Source organism: Artemia franciscana, chromosome 6, assembly GCF_032884065.1.
Source record: "Artemia franciscana chromosome 6, ASM3288406v1, whole genome shotgun sequence".
Lineage (NCBI taxonomy): Eukaryota > Metazoa > Arthropoda > Branchiopoda > Anostraca > Artemiidae > Artemia > Artemia franciscana.
In genome coordinates, this window is record NC_088868.1 from 36,003,576 (window position 1) to 36,028,729 (window position 25,154).

General features: G+C 34.3%; 1 protein-coding gene across 3 annotated transcripts in view; it reads right to left on the minus strand.

Annotated features, from left to right (window-relative positions):
* Positions 1-992: 992 nt before the first annotated feature.
* The window catches only part of LOC136028370 (flightin-like), a 31,339-nt gene continuing 7,177 nt past the window's right edge, over positions 993-25,154 (minus strand). The window contains exons 1-3 of one of the 3 annotated variants that reach the window (XM_065706165.1): positions 19,199-19,328; positions 7,980-8,225; positions 993-1,357 (exon numbers count right to left, since the gene is read on the minus strand). In XM_065706165.1, coding sequence (XP_065562237.1) covers positions 1,174-1,357; positions 7,980-8,218 — 423 coding nt within the window. In that variant the 5' untranslated portion in view covers positions 8,219-8,225; positions 19,199-19,328 and the 3' untranslated portion in view covers positions 993-1,173. Of the gene's footprint in view, positions 1,358-7,979; positions 8,226-19,187; positions 19,329-25,154 lie in introns of those variants that run through there. The other 2 variants (XM_065706166.1, XM_065706163.1) reach the window with 2 other exon arrangements.

Consider the following 25,154-nt stretch of genomic DNA (forward strand, 5'->3'; position numbering starts at 1 on the left):
TGGAATAGCTATTTACTATTAAAAAATTTCCTAATAGAAAATTTAAATTCCACGCAGGGATTCGAGGGGTACTTTAAAAACTATTTGTTGCAAATTTAAAAACAAAGTTTTTTCTTATGTTATTATGTTATTATAAGCTCTTGGAAATTTTTATGACTTCAAAGTAGTTTGGAATGTATCATCCGTTATTCAGAACCAGGGAGATGCCAATAGTTATCATGCTGCAAATACAATGAACAAAATAAAACCCCTTGGGGTAGGAATACTACCCCCAAATGGGGGGTAGTATTCCACATGAATGACACTATATTTGCAAGACTCTTAGGGCACTAAGTTAGGGGCTAGTTAAGGTAGTCTCAAACAGAAATTTCGCTGATGGGGGCCAATAATTAAAACAACTTATTTGATAAATTAAATGTGGACTATCCGGGGAGTGGGCCCATATCCTGAACCCCCCTCCCTGCCTATGTCCGTGGGTTTGGGTGAGTTTTTTAAGAGAGTTACGGCTGTCACTGATTCGGTATTGATTGCATTTACATACTTGGCTCAGTATCATGCTAATAGTAATATCAAGGAGAAAAAAAAGATTAATTTCCTAAAGTACTGGGATAAAAGTTTTCCTTTAATTGTATTATTACAAGTCAAGGACTTGTTTCGAAAGCCCATCACACGTAAATCAGCAAGACGTTCACAGTCTTGCCTTATTCTAAGATATTAGGAAATACATAATTGTTCGAATAATATTATTCTCATATTAACAGGACGTTATTTGTAAGAGTTTGTGTCAAACACCTCCCCAATCTCATTTAATGCAGGGATGTACAAAACTTGGAAGTGTAATAAAATATTGTAGAACTTAGGTTAATAAAAGTAAAATAAACTATTAAAGAAAAGTTCTTTTCTGAACCACAGTGGAGGGGATGGATTCGAAATTATTTTTCCCAACTGGTTACGCCAAGACAATAAACTTACAAATTTTGAAAAGATGAAACTAATTTTAAGTAAACTTGTATTTCATTAAAATATATTGAACATTCATTACTTGACAAATTTAATTTTAAATCTACAGACGGCCGCTCATTACTAGAAAACAAAGAGAAAGATTTCATATATAATCTACCATCTTCATTAAAGACTGTTCAATCCAGGATTCACACACAAGCTTCTAAGAGCCTAAAATGCATAATTCCAAAGTTTTTTGGAGCTCAATTGTCTATGATAGGCATAATTGTTGATGTTGCTTCTGATGTTGTGAATCAGCTCAACGTCTTTCTTGCTTTGGGTGTTCTTTTTCTCACTGAACGTTCTCAAAGCACGTTCTGCCCATGATTGAGGTCTCGGGATTTCAGGTTTGTATCTATAAGAAGTACACTAAATTAGATGTATTGAAATTCAAATGGGGAAGGCAGAATATTAAGGTGTATCAGGTCCACAAATTATAAATTTTGGTGGGTTTGCAGATAGATCAGTACAGTAACAGAACAGAAAATAGAACCAGAGTAGAAACAGAATATCATAGAAACAGAACAGTACAAAAACAGAACAGAAAATAGAGACAGAATATAATTAGAACAGAATAGGAGCAGAATAGTACAATTACAGAATAAATACAGAATAGAAACAGAATAGAAACAGAAGAGTACAATAACAGAACAGAAAATAGAAATTGAACAGACTCGAAACAGAACTATATAATAACAGAACAGAACGTAGAAACAGGATAGTCACAGAACAGAATAGAAACAGAACACTACAATAACAGAAGATAAAATAGAAACAGAATAGAATTGAAATAGAACCGAATAGAAACAGAATAGTACAATAATAGGACAAAAACAGGACAGAAAACAGAAGGTGAATTTTGTTCACCGCTGCTATAAAGAGAAATCACACTTTTTACAATGCTTCAACATGTTTCTCTAAAGCGTCTTTCTGCATTGCAGCGCTGTTCGACACTAAAATAATGATATTTTTTCTATTACTAATAATGATAATAACAAAGACGTCTTCTGTTAACTACATGAACATAACGGAGTGACTATTATCATGACATAAGAAAGAAATTCAGCAAATACCCAACCCATAATCGTCAAAATGTAGATAGACGCAATAAAAATTAACCTATAGAGGAGGAATCTACGTCAGAAGGTATAAAGCTATTTAGAAAACTGAGCAGCTACTTGAAGCGTGAACATATAGACGCAATAAGAATCAACCTATAGGGGAGCAATCTACATCAACAAGCATAAAGTTGTTTAACAAGTTTAGCAGCTGCTTGAAGGTCTACTCCTCCGTTCCTTTTTTCTCAAAATCGTCCGATCAAAACTTTGAGAAAGCCATTTAGCCATAAGAATAAATTAATATGCAAATTTCGTTTTAATTACTCATGTGCGGAGAGCCAAAATCAAAACACGCATTAATTCGAAAACGTTCAGAAACTAAATAAAAAACGAGTTTTTTTAACTGAAAGTAAGGAGCGATATTAAAACTTAAAACGAAAAGAAATTACTCCGTGTATGAAAGGGGCTGTTCCCTCCTCAACGCCCCGCTCTTTACGCTAAAGTTTTTTACTGTTTTAAAAAGTAGAGTTCAGAGAAAGAGTAAAACTTAAGCGTAAAGAGCAGGGCATTGAGGAGGGAACAGCTCCTTTCATATACGGAGTAATTTATGTTCCTTTTAAGTTTTAATATCGCTCCTTGCTTTCAGTTAAAAATCTCCTCTCCTTTCAGTTAAAAATCTCCTTCAAGTTTAATCTCCTTCCAGTACTAGTTAACTTACAGCTCTTCAAATTAGAGTGCCAATTGAAGCTCATTGACATCAGTCCTTGCCAATAACCTCTATTTTATGTCAGTGTTCTGCAGCGAATATTTTTCAAACAGTTCGTGGTAACCAACTGTAAGTAAAGAGCGACCTGGCTCAATATTAATCTAAACTCTAAAAAACACACGGAATTTTGATAGTAATAGATACATCAAAAGAATCAAATTTTAAGTTTAGCCATCAAAGTTTGCTTAGGTTCAAAAAAAAAAGGGAAACACTCCCTGGAAGTCGTAGAATCTTAATGAAATTCATATCATCAGATTCAACTTATCAAAGATCCCTACTGTAGGGGTTACAAAATCCTATCAAATCAGCGAAAATGTGGAATTTTGTATTTTTTGCCAGAATAAAAATCACGGATGCGTGTTGAATGCTATGTGGGATGGTCTTTCCATGGAGGATTTTTCATGGGAGAAGGATATTTCCCATTCAGGGGACGTTGGATTTCCCAGCATTATTAAAAAAACGATCAGAAATTAAATAAAAAACAAGTTTTTTCAACTAAAATTAAGGAGCAACGCTAAAACGTAAAACGAACAGATATTATTACGTATAAGAGAGGTTCACCCAATGCCTCGCTCTTTAAGCTAAAGTTTTTTTTTTATCACTTTCATAAGAACTATTTATTGTAAATAAACCCTTGGGATTCAGGGGTCATTCTTAAAGAATTGGAACAAAATTTGAACTTCGGCGTAAGAGCGAGGTATTGACGAGGGGAGAACCCCCTCATACGTAATAAAATACACGAATATAAAAGTTCTTTACGTAAGTTAATCCGTAATTTAGGTATATTTTTTACTAGCAAAAAAGTTCGTAAATAAAATTTAATGCTCTAGTGCCCTTTTTAGTAATCAAATATGTTAGAGGGCAGCTAGGTCCCCTCCCCAACCCCTTTTTCTCAAAATCGCCCGATCAAAATTTCAAGAAAGCCACTTAGCGATAAAAATATAATTAATATGCAAATTTCGTTTTACCTACTCATGTGCGGTGAGCCAAAATCAGAAACTGCACTAGTTCAAAAACATTCAGAAATTAAATATATAAGAAAACAAGTTTTTTTTAACTTAGAGTAAGGAGCGACATCAAAACTTAAAACGAACAGAGATTATTCCATACATAATAGGGACTGTCCTCTTCTCAACGCCTCGCTCTTTACGCTAAAGTATTCTTTTTTTCAGTAGAGTTGTGTTTTGTGAAAAAACTAATTTTTGTTAAGAACAGGATATGTCACGATTCAGACCTTATAAATTTCGGTTTGAAACTTGAAATTTGGATTAAAATAGTCTTCAAACTTGAGTCGATCCATTATCTGATTAAATAAAAAAACTAGTTTTTTTTAACTGAAAGTAAGGAGCAACATTAAAACTTAAAATGAACAGAAATCACTCCGTATATGAAATGGGTTGTCCCCTCCTCAACGCCTCGCTCTTTACGCTAAACTTTATAGTTGTTTTAAAAATTAGAATTGTGGCAAAGAGTCAAACTTTAGCGTAAAGAGCGAGGGATTGAGGAGGTACATACAGAGTAATTTCTGTTGTTTTAAGTTTTAATGTTGCTCCAGACTTTCAGTTAAAAAAATTAGTTTTTCTTATTCAATTTCTGAACATTTCTGAATTAATGTATGTTTGATTTTGGCTCTCCGCACATAAATTATTGAAATGAAATTTGCATACTAATTGTTTCTTGGCTAAATGGCTTTCTCTTAATTTTGATCTGACGACTTTGAGAAGTAAGGGGTGGGGAAGGAGGCGTAGTTGCCCTCCAACTTTTCGCTTACTTATAAAGGCAACTAAAACTTTTAATTTTTAACGAACGTTTTTATTAGTAAAAAATATACATAGGTTAAGAATTAACTTACGTAACAAACTTTTATATTCTTATATTTTTATTATGTATATGAGGGGGTTTGTTCCCTCGTTAATATCTCGCTCTTTATACTAAATCTGAAGTTTTGTCCCAATTCGTTAAGAATGACTCCTGAATCAGAAAGGCCGTAGAATAAATAGTTGAAACTACTAAAAATACTTTAGCATAAAGAGCGAGGTATTTATCTCCTCCTAATTACCTCGCTCTTTATGCTAAAGTATTTTTAGAACCCATCATATTTTTAATAATCTCTGGTTGTTTTAAGTTTTAATGCTACTCCTTACTTTCAACTGAAAAAACTTTTTCATGTTTATTTTTTCATTGTTTATTTTTTATAATAATGCTAGAAAATCCTGCGCCCTTTTCATTGAATTTATCTTCACCCATGACATATTCCTCCAAGGGAAGATCCTCCCACATAGCCCCCTCCCCTCAACCCAACCCCCCAAATCGAAAGAATCCCCTGAAAACGTCTGTACACTTCCCAATAACCATTACTGTATGTAAACACTGTTCAAAGTTTGTAACTTGCAGGCCCTCCCCCAGGGACTATGGAGGAGTAAGTCATCCCCAAAGACATAGTTATCATGGTTTTCGACTATGTGGAACAAAATGGCTATCTCAAAATTTTGATCCGTTGACTTTGGGAAAAAATGAGCGTGGGAGGGGGCCTAGGTGCCCTCCAATTTTTTTGGTCACTTAAAAGGGCACTAGAACTTTTCATTTCCATTAGAATGAGCCCTCTTGTGACATTCTAGGACCACTTGGTCGATGCGATGACCCCTGGAAAAAGAAAAAAAAACAAACAAATAGACACGCACCCGCGATTTGTCTTCTGGCAAACAATACGAAATTCCACATTTTTGTAGATAGGAGCTTGAAATTTTTGCTGTTGGGTTCTCTGATACGCTGAATGCGATGGTGTGATTTTCTATGACTTTTAAGGGGTATATCCCCCTATTTTCTAAAATAAGTTAAATTTTCTCAGGATCGTAGCTTTTGATGACATTGACTAAATTTGATGAAACTTATATATTTAAAATCAGCATAAAAATCTGATTCTTTTGATGTATGTTTTTGCATCAAACTTCCGATTTTCAGAGTTTCGTTTACTATTGAGCCGGGTCGCTCCTTACTACAGTTCGTTACCACGAACTGTTTGATTGATTAGTACTATGCAGTGTTTTCAACAGGACTAGTAAGAGATCAATGTTATAAATGAGGTCTTGAAATCATCAAGTTCTTACATGGAATCGGTAGTAGTTATTAATGTACACATTTGGTTGAAAGTAGCCACTCACTTTAGAAATAAGGATCCAGTTTGGTGAACAAACCATCACTGCTAATTTAGTCCAATTCCGTGAAGTTAGACACAACATCGTTCATAGGTTTGCTAATGCCTATTTTTGGGGAGTGAAGGAGTGAATGGTTGGATTTAAAAAATGTATTGAATTCCTTTAAGAGGCCAAGGGGGTAATCCACGACGTACGGCTCTGTCAACTTACTTTGTAACGTCAACAAGATGAGGTCATTTGTTACAGTTAAGTCGTTTCTTTATGCGGGCCTGAAAAGATAACCAACACATCTGTCCCGTTGGAAAAATTCGGTGTGATTTGCATCGAAGAGCTTCCAAAATTTGGATTACTACCTGTAAGTATTTCTTGAAAAATAGGTATGGATATTTCGCCGTAAGTCTTTTAGTGTCCTGAGAAGTGACAAACATTCATAGGATGAACACAAGGGAATAAGATGGAATAAAAGGTAAAGGTAAAGGATACGGCATTAGACTTTACAGTCCGTACCGGCGGTGCTGATCTCCGTTTCTTGGCCCTTCAGCCAGGAAGTGCAATGGGGGGTTGGGGGCCAGCCATCCTGTGCTGTCGCACACCCTTCCTGTTTACCTTCCCCTGATTTCTCCAGGTACCCATTTAGAGCTGGGTCGACTCTGGCTAAGCTTACAGAGTCACGCCACTGACCCCCATCCCAAACTGAAGAATTGGGTACACTGGGATTCGAACTCGCGTCCTCTCAGACGAAGGATCCCGAATCCAGCGCACCAACCCACTCGGCCAGGACGATAAGATGGAATGATAATTAAAAAATTAGGAAGTGGGTTATTATAGTTTTATTATATTATAGTTTTATTATAGTATATTTTTTATATTATTTATATTATTCTTTTATATTATATTTTTCATGTTTTATTATATTTTTTATATTTTTATTTTATATATTTATAATATATTTTATATATTTATAATATATTTTATATATTCTTTATATTATTATAGTATATTTTATTATTTATTATATAGTATATTATAGTTTTATTATATTATTATATTATAGTTTTATTATAATATATTTTTATATTTTTATTTTATATATTTATTATATTTTATTATATTTTTTATATTATCATAGTATATATTATTATTTATTATAGTTTTATTATATTTATTATATTATAGTTTTATTATATTATTATAATTTTCATTACCGCTGAAGTAGACTTGTTAACTCAAAGCATGACGTTAGTTGAAGATAAAAAAAAAACCAGCAATATTTCTACATAGAAAACAGCTAATGCAATGGCTCATTGACTTGTGACTCAACTGAGGTCAACACAAGTCCCTACTCTCTAAAATCTGTCAAATGGGCTGTTTCTTCTTGTAAAGGACGATGGTGCTCTATTTGGTTGTTTTCAAATTGAGCACCACCTTCACCCAAGTTGGGTGACGGATTTGCAGACGACCACGGCAAAAATGAGGTCACCAGCAGGCTGACAGAATACCTCAGCACACCGGTAACATAGGTGATATGCTATAACTCTTACACAGCCTAACTAATACACTCTCTTTTGTTGGTAGTCTACACCAATCCAAGGCATTTTGTAAGTTTAAACTAAATACTAGGCTACTTAAATTATTAAATACACAATGAATGTTTTGATATTCCAAACTTTAGCTGTTTCTGAAATTTTGCCCTGATCATTGCAACATAAACCAGTGTTCCAGCATGAACTTTTTCAAGCCAACCAAGCTGATGCAATACATGAGAATGTTTTAGTCTGTCAAGTCCCTATATTCAAAACAAGTGGCCTTAAGAGAAGGGATTTTCCCCTGAAATAGGGTAGTTTTCTTAAAAGTGGACGCTGATCTCATAAGGCTCATGGCTGAGAATGCAGGAAGGAAGAAGAAAATCTAAAAAAAGGAAAAAGTATAACACACTAAAAGGAAAATGACGAGCAGGCGCCCTCCACTGACTATAAATGCACAAATTTTAAAACTTACCCGTCTCTCCTTTTGTCAATATAATCTACAACATGAGAATAATAATTTTGTCTGAAATCGTTATTATATTCGTAAATCTGCGATTTTGGTCGCTGCCAGTGTGTATAATATTTGGGTCTTCTTTTTGGTTGTTCTACCAAAGCAGCTACTGGGATTTCATCTTCCAAAGGTCCCTCAGCAGGTGGGGCCTCAGTAGCTGGAGCCTCTCCTTCAAGAGCTGGTACTGTGTCTTCACTCATTTTACAACTAAAAAAGGAAAATTAAATTATCTCATTTTTTTTAAGGTATACATTTTGGATTATAGGGGCAACCCTTCCTCTTTTGTTTTCCATACCCAGTTGAAGTTGGAATACATTTTTATAACAGTGAAAATGACCAACATGTTTATTTACGATTATATGAAATATATAAAAACATGACGAAACATTAACTAAAAATAACAGCGTTTTATGTTTGATGTGTTCCAAAAAGTACGATAGTCATGGATCCCTTTATCTGATGGCTCCCTTCATGGCTCTCTATTATTTTACTTTTTCTGAAGATGGCTCGGATTTTTCAATTTGTATTCTATTTGTCTTGAAAATACGAATATTGCCAAGCTACTGTTTTGTAATTTATAATTCATCTTAACAGTTTTGGAAGGAGGGGCCCATCCCCTCTTAGCAGAATTTTTTTCAGTTGACCTAATTTCATAGTAATTGTTAGCCAGTGGATTCAGAGTTTCCCAAGAATATTTGGTCTCCGACGAGGCTTTGTAAGAGTAGACTTAGTAGCTTATGACATGCAATTGAATCAGTAATGATTACCCTATTAGAAGAATATTAAATACTAAATACGATTTATTTATTAAAATAAATAGCACATAGTGCAATGCCTGTCATTTTTAAACTACGCTTAAAGCAACATAAATCACAAATAGATAAGGAAATGAGACAACATAAGGGCCACAATTTCTTCGCAAAAGGGAGGCTATCTGCCCCAAAAGGATTTTTTACATGAAACATTTTAATATTTCGACTACTGATCCCTGTGCATTCAATGTATCACTTAGGAAGAAATATCACATTTAAGATAAAAATTTTTAGTACAAATTAATCTATGGTTTAAATCCTTGTAAAAGAAAAAACATTTTTTTTTTACATGAGTGGTGATTATACAATTGCCGCTGATGGCACTTCGATAATATGTTTTTATAGCAAACATATGTTTTTTTTTTATTTCTATAGCCTCCCTCACCCACTGAGAAAAACCCCTATCATCAAAAAACCCTGTGGCAATTGCCACTGATGGCACTGCGACAATATGTTTTTATAGCAAACATGTGTTTTTTTTAATTTCTGTAGCCTCCCTCACCCACTGAAAAAACCCCCCTATCATTAAAAATAGCTGTGGCGATTGCCACTGATGGCACTGTGACAATATGTTTTTATAGCAAACATATGTTTTTTAAATTCTATAGCCTCCCTCACCCACTGAGAAAAATCCCTATCATTAAAAATAGTTGTGGCAATTGCCACTGATGGCACTGCGACAATACCCGCAATGCAAATCCTTCATGAGAAACGTTGTTTCTTCAAAAGCTAAAAATTTTCTTTTTCAAATAATTTTCCCATCCCAACCCACAAAAAAATTGCGATAAAAAATTAATTTGAGCAACAAAATAATAATAATAAAAGGAATGTTGCAAACCACAAGTAGCTCATAATGAAGATTAACCCTTTTAATTTTTCCACTACAAGCTGGAGCAGATACTACGGCACAGGGAAGATTCTCGAAATACAAAATTTGTGTCTATGGTGCCATCATTTTCATCACCTTTCTTAGAAGTGACATTTAACTAATATGTCTTTTTTATCCTGAATGTAGAAGCCACCAACCCCTGAAACCCATTAGAAGTTTCCACTACCAGACTAGAAGCCATCATAGAATGTTGGACGAATCACACTCTTCTTTATTTCTTCAGAGAAAAATAACCTCACCTTTTTGCATACGATTTTTAAAGCCTGAATTTTTAATCCAGTTCTCCTATTTGAGTGAACGCCGAGTGATTCCACCTCAAAGGGACCCAAACCTGGCGAGCTCATACTGTGTAAGAAACAATAAACTTTCTGTTTAAAAGGTCATTTTTAAACCTAGGTCAATATGGTTTGCCTATGAGAGGCTCCCCTTTGGTGATAAAGTTTCTTTATGTTCAGAATGAAACTCTTAAGCCCTTCTGGATCCTGAGACTTCAAGAAAAGTCAGATTAGCAGGGGATTTAGTATCATTACAAGGTCATGTACCTGTAACCTTGCCCTAAGCCCAGGCTTTTCAATTCAGGGAGAAGGACAATTTCCCTTTTTATTCTATTGCCTCTTAGATTTTGAAATTTATGATTTTCTTCTGCAGTTTCATTAAAAAAAAAAAAAAAAACAGAAAAAATTTTTGAAAAAACCTTTTTGCATTTACGTTAAAAGAAAAATAAAAAAAATCTTTTTGCTACCTACATTTTAGTAATTTACACCCCTCATTCCTCTCCCTCAAAGCCGTCCTGGCCGAGTGGGTTGGTGCTCTGGATTCGGGATCCCTTGTCTGAGAGAACGCGGGTTCGAATCCCAGTGTACCCAATTCTTCAGTTTGGGACGGGGGTCAGTGGCGTGACTCTGTAAGCTTAGCCAGAGTCGACCCAGCTCTAAATGTGTACCTGGAGAAATATGGGGAAGGTAAACAGGAAGGGTGTGCGAAAGCACAGGATGGCTAACCCCAACCCCCCATTGCACTTTCCTGGCTAAAGGGCCAAGAAATGGAGATCAGCACCGCCGGTACGGACTATAAAGTCTAATGCCGTATCCTTTACCCTTTTTTTATTCCTCTCTAATGCCGCTTTATTTACAGCCCTACTGTCTCCTTGTTTGTGTACAGGGAAGTATCCAGTGCCCCTCTAGTCAGATCTTGATAGTTTAGCTTTCCTATCCCAAGAAATTAGCTAATCGTCGACTTTAATTTTACAACGCTGGTCTCAATGATGGGCATCTCCTGCAAGCGTCGATAAATTAAGGAAAAATTGTAAATCTTCCATTAATTTTTTGCTTAGACCCGGCCTTATCTATGCTTTTTCATTCAGAAAATGGCTTTTTAAATTAACAGGATTAGACATTAAGGCCTTTTTTAACGATTGCATCGTAAAATTTACGATCGGACTGTAGGATTTTCGGTTGCCTTGAACGGTATAACTGAAAATTTTGGTTTTCATTAATGATAACGGGAATTTTCATTTGGCTCTTAGAATCGACAATGACGCAACCAGTAAAGAATGTCTGATATAATTGTCAAGTCAATTCTTGAAGATTTTTGATTCTTTTGGAATGGAGGCACTGTTTAAAAATATTTTATAACTAGTAAGCTAGCCAGGGAAAATTAAAAAGCACTATGTTAAAAGACATACATTTTAGAGCAGATTACCGAAGATTGTCCTTTTTGGCCAACCGTCTGGGTCTACACGGAAAGCAGGTCGTCCTTGTCTGGGTTGGAAGGATGTCATAAATAAAGATTTAAAGGAAATGGGAACTTCCTAGGAGGGTGCAAAGAGGGAGGCTTTAAATAGATTAGGTTGGAGGAGAAGCGTGCGTAGCTGTGTTGGCCTCAGGCGGCTTGGTGCTGCAGTGAGTTATTAGTAGCATTAGTAGTAGTAGTATATATATATATATATATATATATATATATATATTGCCAAATGTCTTTATGACAGTTCAGCTGCGGTAACTTTTCGGTAACTTTTTGCGGTAACTTTAATTTATATTTTTTTTCCATTTTGTAGAGTTTTGGTTACTATCGAGCCGGGTCGCTCCTTACTACAGTTTGTTACCACGAACTATTTGAAAAATAATGTATTATTACTTTTCTGGTAATCTTTCATCGCAAACCGTTCTGGATCCATGCCAGAAGGCTATTCCTAATTTAGGATAAAACTACCCTTAAATAATATATAAATAATAATAATATAAATAACATATAATACATCTTTCTACTTTCTGCAAAGATATACTGTACTCTAATATGTATTTTTAGTATGTTCTGTTATAATTTGTTTATTTATATTTTTTAGTATTAATATATAATAGATATTTAATATATGCTCTTAAAATATATTTTAATATAAATAAAATATATATTACTACTTTTCAAGCAATCTTTCATTTTAAACGTCCCTGAATCCAAGCCAAGAGGTATTTCTTTCGCGGTTTAATGTTTGGTTTTCAAGCCTTAGAGACAAACTAAACAGAAAAGACAGATTAGGTTCCTCTTGGAAAACAAAAGAAATATATTTGTCATTCAAATGGTTACGAAGTACAGGACAATGAGGCTTACAAAGGAAAGCACTTTTAAAAAGGAAATGTATCTAAAGAAAAAATTTTTCAAAACATACGTGCCTACAAATTTTGAAGTGCAAGTAATTCTTCACTATCTGAAATGGTTGCTGACTCTAGGCACGTAACCAAGTGCCTATTTCAGGGATATTTTCTGAATATGTAAACCAAAGAGAAACGGGAAGATTACTCTGCTATATTTCGACGTTATAAAGAGTGTTTTAGTTCCCTTGGCTTATTTCTATTGTGTATTTAATGAGTACAGTAGTTAGGTATGTCGCAAACGTCCTCATGAGTCGCGTTGGGGCCATACCATTTGCACGTGAACGGATCAGCTGTTTAAAGGATGTACGGTTATCCGCAGGTTTAAGTTACAATAGGATAATATTTATAGAGAGACAAAAAGCCCTGCCTTTTTAGTAAAACCTTGCCTAAATATGTCATTTGGTCTGATGGTTGGACGTGGCACTATTCTAAGCGAGAACAAAGTAAGTTGGTTTTCCTTTGACAAGTCTTTAAGTCAGTAAGGAGCCAAAAACTAAAAAAAAATTTAATCCCAAAATTTTATATAAGTATTCAAAAATATGAAAACAGGAGAGCTACACGAAAATTATGGGAGAAAAGAAGTAATTTTTTTTTTAAACTTAGGGACCGAGAACCAGAGGTTTGCCTCTAAATTAAGATTGTCAACTTGCATATTTTTTGTGTGAAATGCACACTTTTTTATCTCAGGAGGGATACAAAAACTGAAAATCTCTCTTTTTTGGATTGCAGTTATTATTTGCTTTAAACGTCGGTAATTGGCAACTTTGTCAGAAAAGAATTTAACTGAAGGAACTTGTTTGGCCACTTGCACGCTTAACGTGTGAAATGCACTAATTTTTACGTCAGAGGCAGCCATGCGGGCGCAATTTTTTGACTTGCACTCTTTTTGAGCAAAAATCACTCTTTTTCGGCATTGATTTTCAATCTTTTTAGACGTTGGCAATCGGCAACCCTGCTCCTCATGCATACCTAGCATGGCGTTAACCTGAATGGCCCATTCAGATATATTATTTCAGAGTGAATTTTATTTCCAAATACCCCTAAAAAATCAAGCTGCATCGATTTATCAAAAATTTTGATCTTTGATAAAGAGTTTTCAAGATAAAGGTAAAGTTTAAAAATTAAAGATAAAACTAGTTAGAGATAAAAAAAAAGTTAGAAAAAACGCTAGTTAGAGATAAAAGATAAAACAAGATAGAGACTTAAAGATAAAGCTTCAAAATTAAGAAAAAGTTTTCAGATAAAGACTTTAGAAAATTCAAGATTACTAGCTATGAGGCTAATAATTTTCCTAAATTTATTTTGTGTCTTTGTATATATTTGGCATATGTAACTTGGAATAAAGCTTTGTGGTCAAAGTTTTTATTGCACTCCAAAGAAGTCAAACTTGTCGAAGTAAAAAATTACACGAAATTTACACCACAGTTTCATGACAACAGTTTCAAAAGCAAATGATGTCTTTTTGACAACACTTAACGTGATTGATGCGAACAGAAATTAAACAGAAACAAGAAAAAAGATCAGAAGTAAATAAAAACAAGCTTTTCTCACACGGAATGAAAGAGGGAAATTTAAGTTACCAAAAATTGTCCTATATATTATGCGAATAGCCCGCCACCTAAACCACTTGCTCTTCGTACCAATGTTGCTTTTGTGATTTGTTGAAAGCATAATTGTGTTTACATCGATATATGTATATATATCGATATATGTTTTTATATCGATATATATCGATATATGTATCGGTATATGTGTTTAATCGATATATGTGGAGCAGGCGGTTAAGAGGGATTGGGGAGGTGTCCCTGCCATACACAGGCAAGTTCTTAGTATACGCAAGATTTTCATTAAAAAAATAAGTTGGATTATTTTTTTTTGGGTGACTTTTGATGTTTCATTTTTACTAGTTGTTCATTAGTTGTTCAAAAATAATCCTGAATTAAAATAAAAATGCATCCATTATATTTTTAATATCATGCAAAACTTTGTTGTGGATGTATGCAACCCCAGAATTTGCTGAGATTTTTCTATATTGTCATGATTTTTTAGTTCTTAGGCGGTTGCTTCGTTTTTTTCTGGGGGGCAAGAGGGTGCAGTTGCCCCCTAAATAAATTAAAAAAAGCTATATATTTCGTGTCCTTTGACTCTCCGGATGTGGACCCCTATTTCCCTCTCCCCCCCCGAAAAATGAAGGAGTAACGCCCCTGGTCTTAGGGAAAACTCTTTGAAGTGCCTACATTTACGGACTAACAACAAGAGAAAGAGAGAGAAAGAAAGAGAGAGAGAGAGAGAGAGAGAGAGAGAGAAATGAAATTGAAAAAGTGGCTGCCCCAGCCATGGATCTCTTTCTCGTTTTTCCCATTTTTGCACAATCACATCCCAATCCGCATCGCTCAATTAATTTTTTTTGTAATACTGTAAGTAGCATAGTTTCAAGACACTGGTATATCATAGCTGAATATAAGCTGTTCCTAAATAACTGCGTCTTGTTAAATATCTATAATGAAAAAAGAAATCAACAATGCAACAGCACAAACACATAAAAAAAACAGAAGGAGAAAAGGAAGACAGAAAAGGAAAAAACAGAAGGAGATATATATATATATATATATATATATATATATATATATATATATATATATATATATATATATATATATATATATATATATATGTATATATATATATATTATTTTAATTTTTAATTTTTTTCTGTACTCCACTGTTTATACTTCTGTATGTTTGTGGGTAATAAATATTATATATATATATATATATATATATATATATATATATATATATATATATATATATATATATATATATATATATATATATATATATATATATATATATATATATATATATATCCGTTTTACTGCGGCTAGTGTTTTCCTCACAAGTAGTCGTTTTAAATTTTTATTGGTTCATCCCGATAAATAGAAAGGGTTTGAGAAAACCGTTAGAATTAGATTTATTGGTTTGGACGAGGTTCATTATCGCATAAAATATATTTCGCTTTCTGTCATTCACAATCAATCCTGATTCATTGGTAAACAACAAGGTGACTAAGAGGAGGTTTCAAGGGAGGGGCGGATGTAGCACTTTTCCTGGACGTAAAATTTTAGGGGTGCAAAATTTCAAATAAATAATATAACGTTTATAATCATTTCGTAATTTTGAAAATTTCTTTTTATTAATACAAAGTAGCGGGCGCAGTTAATAAATGAAAATAATTAATAAATTATTAATGAAATAAAAATCAAATAACAAATGAAAAAAAATACTTAATGACAATTAAATAACTAAGGAATTGAAATAATGCATTACGTTTTTTATTAATTAATAAATAAATTAAAAATAACTTTGTTAATAACTTTGAATTTTGTTAAAATTTGACCTGAAAATTTTTTGGGCGACAGGGGAGGGGCAACAATCAAGATTTTGTCCCGAGCATAAGAGAGGCCAGAACCTCCATTGAGGTGAACTTCTTCATTCTGAAATGGTAGCACTCCTGAAATTAACTCTGGGAGTTCGGGAAGTTAATATGCCTCTTTGGGTATATTGCCTTTGGGAGTCTCCTCTTTACCGCTCACCTCTGTTTTCCCTCATCTTGTGGCGGCACCACAATTTGCCTTGTAAGATTTTACGAAGTCAGAAACTGGGCATGAATTTTTGCGTCTGAAAAGTCCTGGGAGGACCCTGGGGGGTAGGTCTGCGAAGATTTCATAAATGGTTCACGGTGGAAACAATTGTTTCTTGTGTTGTTACATATCATTTTTTTTATTATAAAATCATCTTCTTAGATCTTTGGTTTGTAAATATGTGAGTTAAGGAAACATTTGGTCAAGTGTAAAGAAGATTTTTGTGTAAAATTTGTAAAATTGTAAAATGCTGGTAGTTTAACTGGCTAAGTCCTAGCAAAATCTACTCGAGCAAGATGTAGCAGATACTTTTATTCAACACGCAATAAATCGCTTTAGGTAAATCCTTATAAATCCCCTGATATCAGTTTGTCTAGATTTCCTAGAGTATTATCGTAGATTCCCCGAGTGAAATTTTGGTGAATTCCCTGAGCCAAATACCAGCAGATTTCCAGAACCAAGTTCCGGTAGTTTCTTTAGCCAGATTTTGAAAGAATCCCTGAGTCAAGTTCCGGTATGTTCCTAGAGCGAAGTTCCGGTTGATTTCTTGAGCTAAATTTCAATATATTTACTAAGATAAATACTAGTACACTTTCGGAGAATTCTGGTAAATTATCTCTGTACAATTCCTGGGGCACTTCTTAGCCAAATCCCGTATCTAAAGCATCAAGTTCAAGCATAATTAATAAATTTTCGCTAGTTTAGCAACGCTGTACCATTTAAAATCCTTTGAAATTGTTTCCACGGACCTTTTGGAGGGGAGATTGTGCCTCAACTGCACAATATAAAAATCAAGGATGGGCATTTTAATTGAGCCAACAAGCAGCGTCATACTTCAGGTATTTATGGAGCAGAGGGGGCTAGAGACACCAACTTTCATCCTCTAATAGCTTGAATGTTGACATTCATTCCAACACTAATCTGCTTAACACTAATTTTGGCGGAGACTGGGCCGAATGCTAAATACAATCTCTACTTTATATCACAAATTTTTATATTTCAATAAATCACCATATTATTTTATATTAATATATTCACTAACTAATGAATCACCATTTTAACATCCATTTTAATATGATCCTATTTAATATTTAATTCTCTCTGATAGTAATGTTTGCACTTAATTAGCCAACTTGTAAATTATCATCACTTTTAGATGGTCTATTTCAACTTCTCTTAGCTTTAAGGGGTCCTTATTCTTTTACACTATAGGCCACGCGTAGACACTAATCTTTTCTCTTTTAAGTGTCAATGACGATAAACAGTAATCCGTTACAGAAAGAATATTGAAGCTATAGATAACACTCTATCAAGACAGAAAAGGGTACTCCTTGAAAAATAAGTGAGGCATTTTCTTAAGACCTTCTCTATTAGTTTTTGTGACATAAAAGCTCAAGATAATCCAATTTTATTTATTGATCTTTGTGGAGAATGACCACAAGTGATCTACTCCTTGGGTGTCAAAAGGAATTTACATTGTAATGGATAATCTATTAACCTTTAACAGGGTCTGTATTCCATTCCTCTGAGAGAAGTTGCGATGCGAAAATAACCGTAGATATACGGTAATTGGCGGGTATAAGAAAACTTTCGGAGAGATTTTTCTTCTGGAACTGTAGCCCTAGTAAAAAGCTTTTAGCAGGATTGTGGAAAAGCAGTAAACATTAATTGTAACAAATTATTTTTCTAAAATGTAGGGGGAGCAATTTTTTTTTCAGTGAAAATATCAAAAAGGGCATTCTAATACCAGCAAGCTTTTTTCAAAAGCTAGGCTGAAATTCAAGGGGGTAAATACCCCTCAAATCCCTTCTGATGGAAACCGGTGACTCTTTTTCCCCAAAACTGGGGTTGAAAATTCATGGCAATGTAGTGAGAGTAAGGAGTAAATGCTTTTCTTCAATTTTATAATGAAGATGCAAATAAAAATATTTTTAGAAATCAGAAGGGAGGAAGTTTTGTTACTTTCCAACAAAAATAAAACTGAAAATTTTCCAAAATCTACTGGTACACCCCCCCCCCCTTGATCCACTTACTTTTCACCATTCTTCAAGTAAAGTTGACTTTAATGAAAAAAATTAATAATTTATTTATATTCCTGAAACTGCAATTGCAAAAGGTGAAACTGCAAAAGGTGAAAAAACAAAACCATAAAAGGCAAGAAAAAGCACAGTAACGAAATAAATAAAAAACAAAACGGGACATCTGACTCTGTATAGCAAGGTGAAGGACATGTGGGGGAGAAGTTTATTTTAAGTTGGGTTTGAAATAGGAAGAAATATAATAGACTTTGACCTTAAGGATAGCGTCGATTGGTATTGGGGAAAGAAAGAGGCAATTTACGGTTTATAGTATTGCCCAGTCCTTTGATCAATGTGTGAGGAAGATGATGAAGATATTTTTTATTTTTTGGGGAATTGTAAGGAATGGGCAGATCTGAGAAATGAGTATTTTTTCTTAGTGTTGACAGATAGAAGGTGGGCAGAGAGGATTGTACGATCAAGAGTTAAAAGTATATTAAGGAATCTGGCTGAGTATTTTGAAAAAGGGCTGGTGCATTGTGAAAGATGTATCTCTTAATGAACAATTTCGTGAAAATTCACACATAAGTACGTTTTTTCTTTCTTTTTTTTCCTCTGGCTCGATGTTTTTTTGGAAATATATACATACATATATACATTCAACTATTGAATACGGAAAAGTAAATATTCAAAACAGTTTTTCTTAGTTTTTTCTTCAGGGGAAGCTGTTGGAAGAATCCTAAGAGATCAGAGGAACATGAGCGTGATGGCCCTCTATGCTAAGGTGCCTGGGTAGTCCAAACTACATTAGAAGCCTCATCTTCCGATGCCTTGAAGTTCTCGAGCTTATTCGGAAGAGAGTCAAATTCTAGGAGGAGCAAGGGGGGTCAAACGAGGGAGAATTCCTTATACAGTATACATATTACAGTAGACTTAATAAATATTAGTTATGGTAAGTATTTAAAACCAAAAAGTTGAAAAGACAAGACAAAGAAGACAAAAAAATGTTGAGTAACCGGAAAAAAAAATAACGCTTGTGAATATGGAAAAGGTGAATTTTCACAACAGTTTTTCTCAGATTCTCTTTGGCGGGGAAGGGGAGAGGGGTCCGTTTTGGCTAGTCATGGAAGATTCTTTTTTCATCATAATCATTACTTTTTACTTACTAGAAGAGTTCTCAATTGTCTAAATCACAGCACAAGAAAGACTAAAAGTAATACAAGATTATAGAGTCAACGCTGCAGTTATTTTTTCCAGGACACTTTGCCAAAATATAAACTAATTCCTGTAAATAAGAAGGACCAAGAGACATGTGAGGGGTTTTGCACTTATTCATTTCAAGTCCACCCAGGCAAGGGAATAGGACAGAGGAGTAGAACAATAGTTGTGGATCGATATTCAGGCACGGAGGATGTTTCGGGAGAATAAATGGTTTGACAGGCGGCATTGTTAGAAGAGCAAAGCTGTGCACACCTAAGAAAAACAATAGAAAGCTGCCGAGAGAGATGTTGCACTCCCTGTTAGGAGGTGATGAAACTTCACTAGTTCCCATTTTCATAATTGCTGACTAAACGGTCTGATAATAAATATTGTTGCACAAATATTTCTCCGACGACTAAGGCTAGCCGTTTAAACAGGCGCGCACCTATTTTTTATCCTCTGTGGGACTGCACCCTCTCTGAGTTACCACCTCCGTTAGGCCTTGAGCATCCCAAAATTTAAAGTTTTCTGTTAATATTAGGAATACACTTTAATAGAATCTTGATTTAGATCAACATGAATCTATGGAATGTAAAGCATTCCTGCATTTAAAGTTTAGATAACTTTGCACAACCCTTTTTAGAGGGTGGGGAAAGTAGAACTTCGTATTACTTCATAAGATAAGATAAGATTTATTCATCAGGAAACACACATACAATATTACATTTTACTATTTCCCCAAAGGCTCTTTGGCCTGTAAAAAAGGGGAAAATGAACGAGCCACTTACTCAGAGAGAGAGAAAAAAAAATCACTTACTCAAAGAGAGAAGAGCAAAAAGGAAAAAAAAATAATCACTTACTCAAAGAGAGAAGAGCAAAAAGGAGAAGAGAGGAAAATATAAATAAAATGAAAACCATAGAAAACAAAACTAAATAGACTAATAGATTGAACAGACTAAATTAATTATGTAGATCTGTAGATAAAAATAGACTCCAATGAAATAATAAGGAAATATATATGCATACATACACGCATATACACATATAAAAAGAGATAAAATAATTTCTAAGAAGCCAATGAATTTTTAATAATTTTTTTGAACAAACCGAATGAGTGGCAACTTCGAGCTGATTCGGGCAACTTATTCCATACAATATAACTCGCAATTAAAGGATTAATGTCTGACCTTACACAAGGAGTAAAAGGAACTTGAAAATGATTTTCGGTATTGCGAAGATTATAATTATTCTGATCAGAGGTGAAAGATGGCTGAACACTTAGGGGACGGGGGAGGTCAGCATGAAGCTGAGAAAAAGTAAAACATGCACACGAAAGAATATACAGTGACTCGAGATCAAGTAATGGGATAACTCTTGAACGGTTAGTTTCCTTAATGAGGTTTCTAGCTTTATTATAAACCTTAGAAAGTGGTTTTAACAGTGAAGGAAAAGTTGACATCCATACTATTGGACAATAGGAAACGTAAGATCGGATCAAGGAGTGAAAAAGGATTTCCAAAATTGATCCAGGGAAAATATGTTTGAGTTTCCTTAAAATACCGAGACTCCTGCATATCTTCATTTTAATCAAATCAATGTGACGCTTGAAAGACAAGTTTTCATCAACAAGAATGCCCAAAAAACGAACATATCGATCTTTAGATCTGTGAATTATCCCATTTGGCTGATGAATTTCTGATAACTTGGGATAAATCTGAGAAACATGCGAAAATATCAAAAAATTTGATTTTGAATAATTTAGGGTAAGAAAATTAGCATCAAGCCATGAAATTACTCTCTCAAACAAGTATTCCAAGTTTAATCGAAGCTCGGATTCACATTTCCCCGAAGTCCCGAGTGTGCTATCATCAGCAAAACAAACAAGGACATCAGAAGATGGCGAACTATAGCTAAGACTATGGGCAAGGGAAGGTTTAGGATGACAGAGTCTACAGCAATGAATAGGTTTCTGCTTTTTTACTGCGTAAAAAAGATCATTTATATAAATCAAAAATAGCACTGGCCCTAAAACTGATCCCTGAGGGACGCCAAAATTCACTTGTGATTGACAGAAATTAAATTGTGGATTGACAGAAATTAACCTATCCTTCAAATAAGATTGAAACCAAGAAAATACATTACCCCTAATGCCAAAATGAGACATCTTCGATAGAAGAATTTCATGGGTTAAGGAATCGAATGCCTTGCGAATATCCAGGAATATAGCAGCCGGAATTAATCCCGAATCCAATTCAGAATGTATAAAATTCAAAAGGGTCATACAGGCATGCTCAGTGGAGTGCTTCATTCGGAAACCAAACTGAAAATCATGAAGAAACTCTTTAGATTTTAGAAATTTAAGCAGACGAGAAAGCATAGCCTTTTCGAAGATTTTACTAAATATTGATAAAATAGAAATTGGTCGATAATTTGCTGGATCATTTCTTGGTCCACCTTTATACAGAACAGTAATCCGAGCACGCTTGAAAGGATCTGGAAAAACCCCATATTTAAATGAAAGATTAACAAGTTTTGTAAGAGGCACAACTATTGAAGGAAGAATAGATTTAACTACCTTAGTAGGAATAGAATCTGGCCCAGATGAAGATGAGTCTTTCAAGCCATTAACAATTTTAGTAATTTCAATTTCTGTTACTGGCTCTAGAAACATAGACTTAACACAAGACGGCCCGAGGTAAGATCTAAAGTCCGACTTAGACCGAGAAAAAGTAGCTGTGGAAGCGATATTATTACCAATACTAGCGAAAAATGAAGTAAATGCTTCTTGGACATTAAGCTCACCCTCTACAGTCTCATCACCAATGACCAAACTCATAGGTAAAGAGCTATATTGAGAACCAGGTTTAAGCACAGAATTTATTACCTTCCAAGTTTTACGAATATCCTTATTACACGCAGCAAAATTATTTAGATAATAGAGAGATTTCGCTTTCCTACACAAGGAATTATATATATTCCGGTAGATCTTGAATTGACAAAGACGAATAACACTCGTTGAAAGTGTAGCGCATTTATAATACCTCCAGAGATTATTTTTCCTTCTCCAGCTTTTGAGAAGTCCGGATGTCATCCATGGGTTTAGAGGAATAATCCTTTTAGACATGCGATTAGAAGGTGGTACTTTGCAAAGGCTAAGAATAGCCTCTTTTATGGTTCCATAAAACGACTCAAATAAACAAGAAAAATCCTTGTCATTATCAAATAAGCTCCACGAATTTTTCGCTAATTTAGAACCAAGAAGAGATATCTCATTCTCACCAAACCTAATAGAATAGGAATCAAACACTTGAGCCCGGTTATTCCTTCCCCGATTAAAACTGAACCGAGAATATATGGGAAAATGATCGGAGATATCAGTAACTAAAATTGAGTTTTTCTTCAAGCAGAGCGTAGAGAAGATATTGTCAATCAAAGAAGCTGTAACATTAGTTACTCGTGTGGGGATCGATGTAGTTGGTAGAGTTCCTGCGGTAAGCATGGTTGAAAGAAAATCAACTGAAGCCGAAGAATTTGAATTCATCAAATTTATATTAAAGTCACCCATTATGATTAACTGACACGGACGTTTCAATATTATGTCAAGTATTTCCTCAAGATTTAGAAGAAACAACGAAACCGCGCCACTAGGAGAACGATAAATATTGCCTATGATTAGATCAATACCATTAACTCTAATTTCTATAAATTGTGACTCAAAGATACCTTCAAAATTCCTTGATAAGTCATCCCGTAAGCAATAATGCAAATTACTAGATATATACATGGCAAGACCTCCTTTAGCCATCTTGCAGCGGTTTATATGTTCCATTTTGTAGCCATGGATATCCAATAGCATTTCATTGCGAGAATCCAAAAATGTCTCGCACAAACCAACAACATCAGGCTGTCCATCCGAAACTATTTGTCTTAAATTATCTATTGACGAGGAAAGACCCTGAATGTTAAGCTGAAGTGCAGTCAGAGAATAATTTCCATTGGTAACCTCCTCTCCCCCCAATTCCGAAACATATTTACTATTACAAACAGGGTTTATATTAGTCAGGTTTTGGTTAACCTGACCCACAGAATTATTCACAATACTAATTAGATCAAAAGGATTATTTTCAAGCTCGCAAAGGCGTCTCTCACGACTTAAAATATTGACAAAAGCAGGTTTTACTTGGAGTCCATTTAAATCACCAGATGAACAAAAAAGAAATCTTTACCTAAATCTATTACGAAAGAAAAACCTGTCAAAGGATTATAGACACATAAATAATTTATAGCACAGAAGGTACTATCGGGATGAACCATGAGCATGAAAAAAAAAAAAAAAAAAAAAAAAAAAAAAAAAAAAAAATTAATGCAGGAATGCTTCTTTAACTGCTCTTTAACTGACGAAAAAATTAGAGGGCAATTAGGCCCCCTCCCCCATCCCTTTTTTCAAAATCATCCGATCAAAAGTCTGAGATGGCCGTTTAATTCATCATAGTTGAAAGGTCCAATGACTATGCCTTTGGATATAACATGACCCCTCCCCCATAGCTTCAGGGGTAAGGTCTTTAAGTTATAATTTGCCCATTGTTTACGCACAGTATTTACTATTGTGATGCATGCATACATTTTAGGTTGGGGCAGGGGCAAATTTTCTGCAGGGGATTTTTCCAAGAGGAGGGAATTCACCAGGGAGTGAACTTGTCAGGGGAAATTATGTACTGCGAGAATTTGCCTGAATTCTTATAGAATGCTTTTTATAGGTCTTGCTTTCTCTTTTCCGTCTCAATTGTACGTGCAGAGTGGTTAAGAGTAATTGTCCGGGGTAAATTTTCACCCGGATTGAATTGTCAAGAGGATACTTCCGTGGGAAGTGGGTTTCTCCTTGGAGGTGCGGCCAGATTTCCTGGCATTATTAAAAAAAGCTATCAGAAATTAAGTTAAAAAATAAGTTTTTTGAACTAAAAGTAAGGAGCAACATTAAAATTTAAAACGAACAAAAATTATTTCGTATGTGAGGGGGGTTACTCCCTCCTTAACACCTCGCTCTTTATGCTAAAGAATAAATTTTGTCCCAATTCTGGAACAATCACTCCAGAAACACAAGGGCCGTTTAATTAGAACAATAAAAACATTTTATAAAAGTACTAAAAAATTTTAGCGTAAAGAGCGAGGTATTGAGGAGGGGGCAACCCCATTCATATACATAGTATTTCCTTTTCGTTTTAAGTTTTAATCTTACTTCTTACTTTCAGCAGAAAAAGAACTTGTTTTTTATTTAATCTTTCATTTAAACTTCTAAGACTTTGAGCAGCTTTGTCAAGAACTTCTTCGAAAGTTCTTGCAAACTTTCTATCGAAAATCTTGTTATTAGGCAATTAAACACAAAAAGATATGCTTTTTATTAGTTAAAAATGTCTATTAGTTAATTACTGGAAACAATAAAGTAATTAAGTACAACTTCAAATTAGATAGCCTTCTCGGTGGAAATTCCGAATTCTCAGATACAGAATATTTCTCAGTTTTACGGGTTATGAAATTTTTCATCAAAGTATCTCAGTCAGGTTAAAATCTAAGTCTTCTGGCAAATGAAGCATTGATCAACAATCGCAAGAATCCATCTGTTTATCATTAGATATGGATTAACAGTAATTTTGCCAGAACACAAATTTTTATTGTTATTAGAAACAAACGGCTCCATTGTCAAAATCAATTGAATAGTGTTTTACAATTTCTAATTAAACTTTTGTTTTCTTCTGTAATCTTTAATGTTTATGCACATTTTCACTGAGCAAGTTCTGAATGTTTCCATTAAACACAACAAGCACAAAGAGAGACAGAGGGAAATCCCAAGATGAAGAGAACAAACTACGGAAAGTAGAGGGAAAAGTTAAGACCGAAGCGACACAGATATTTACCCTGTATAAA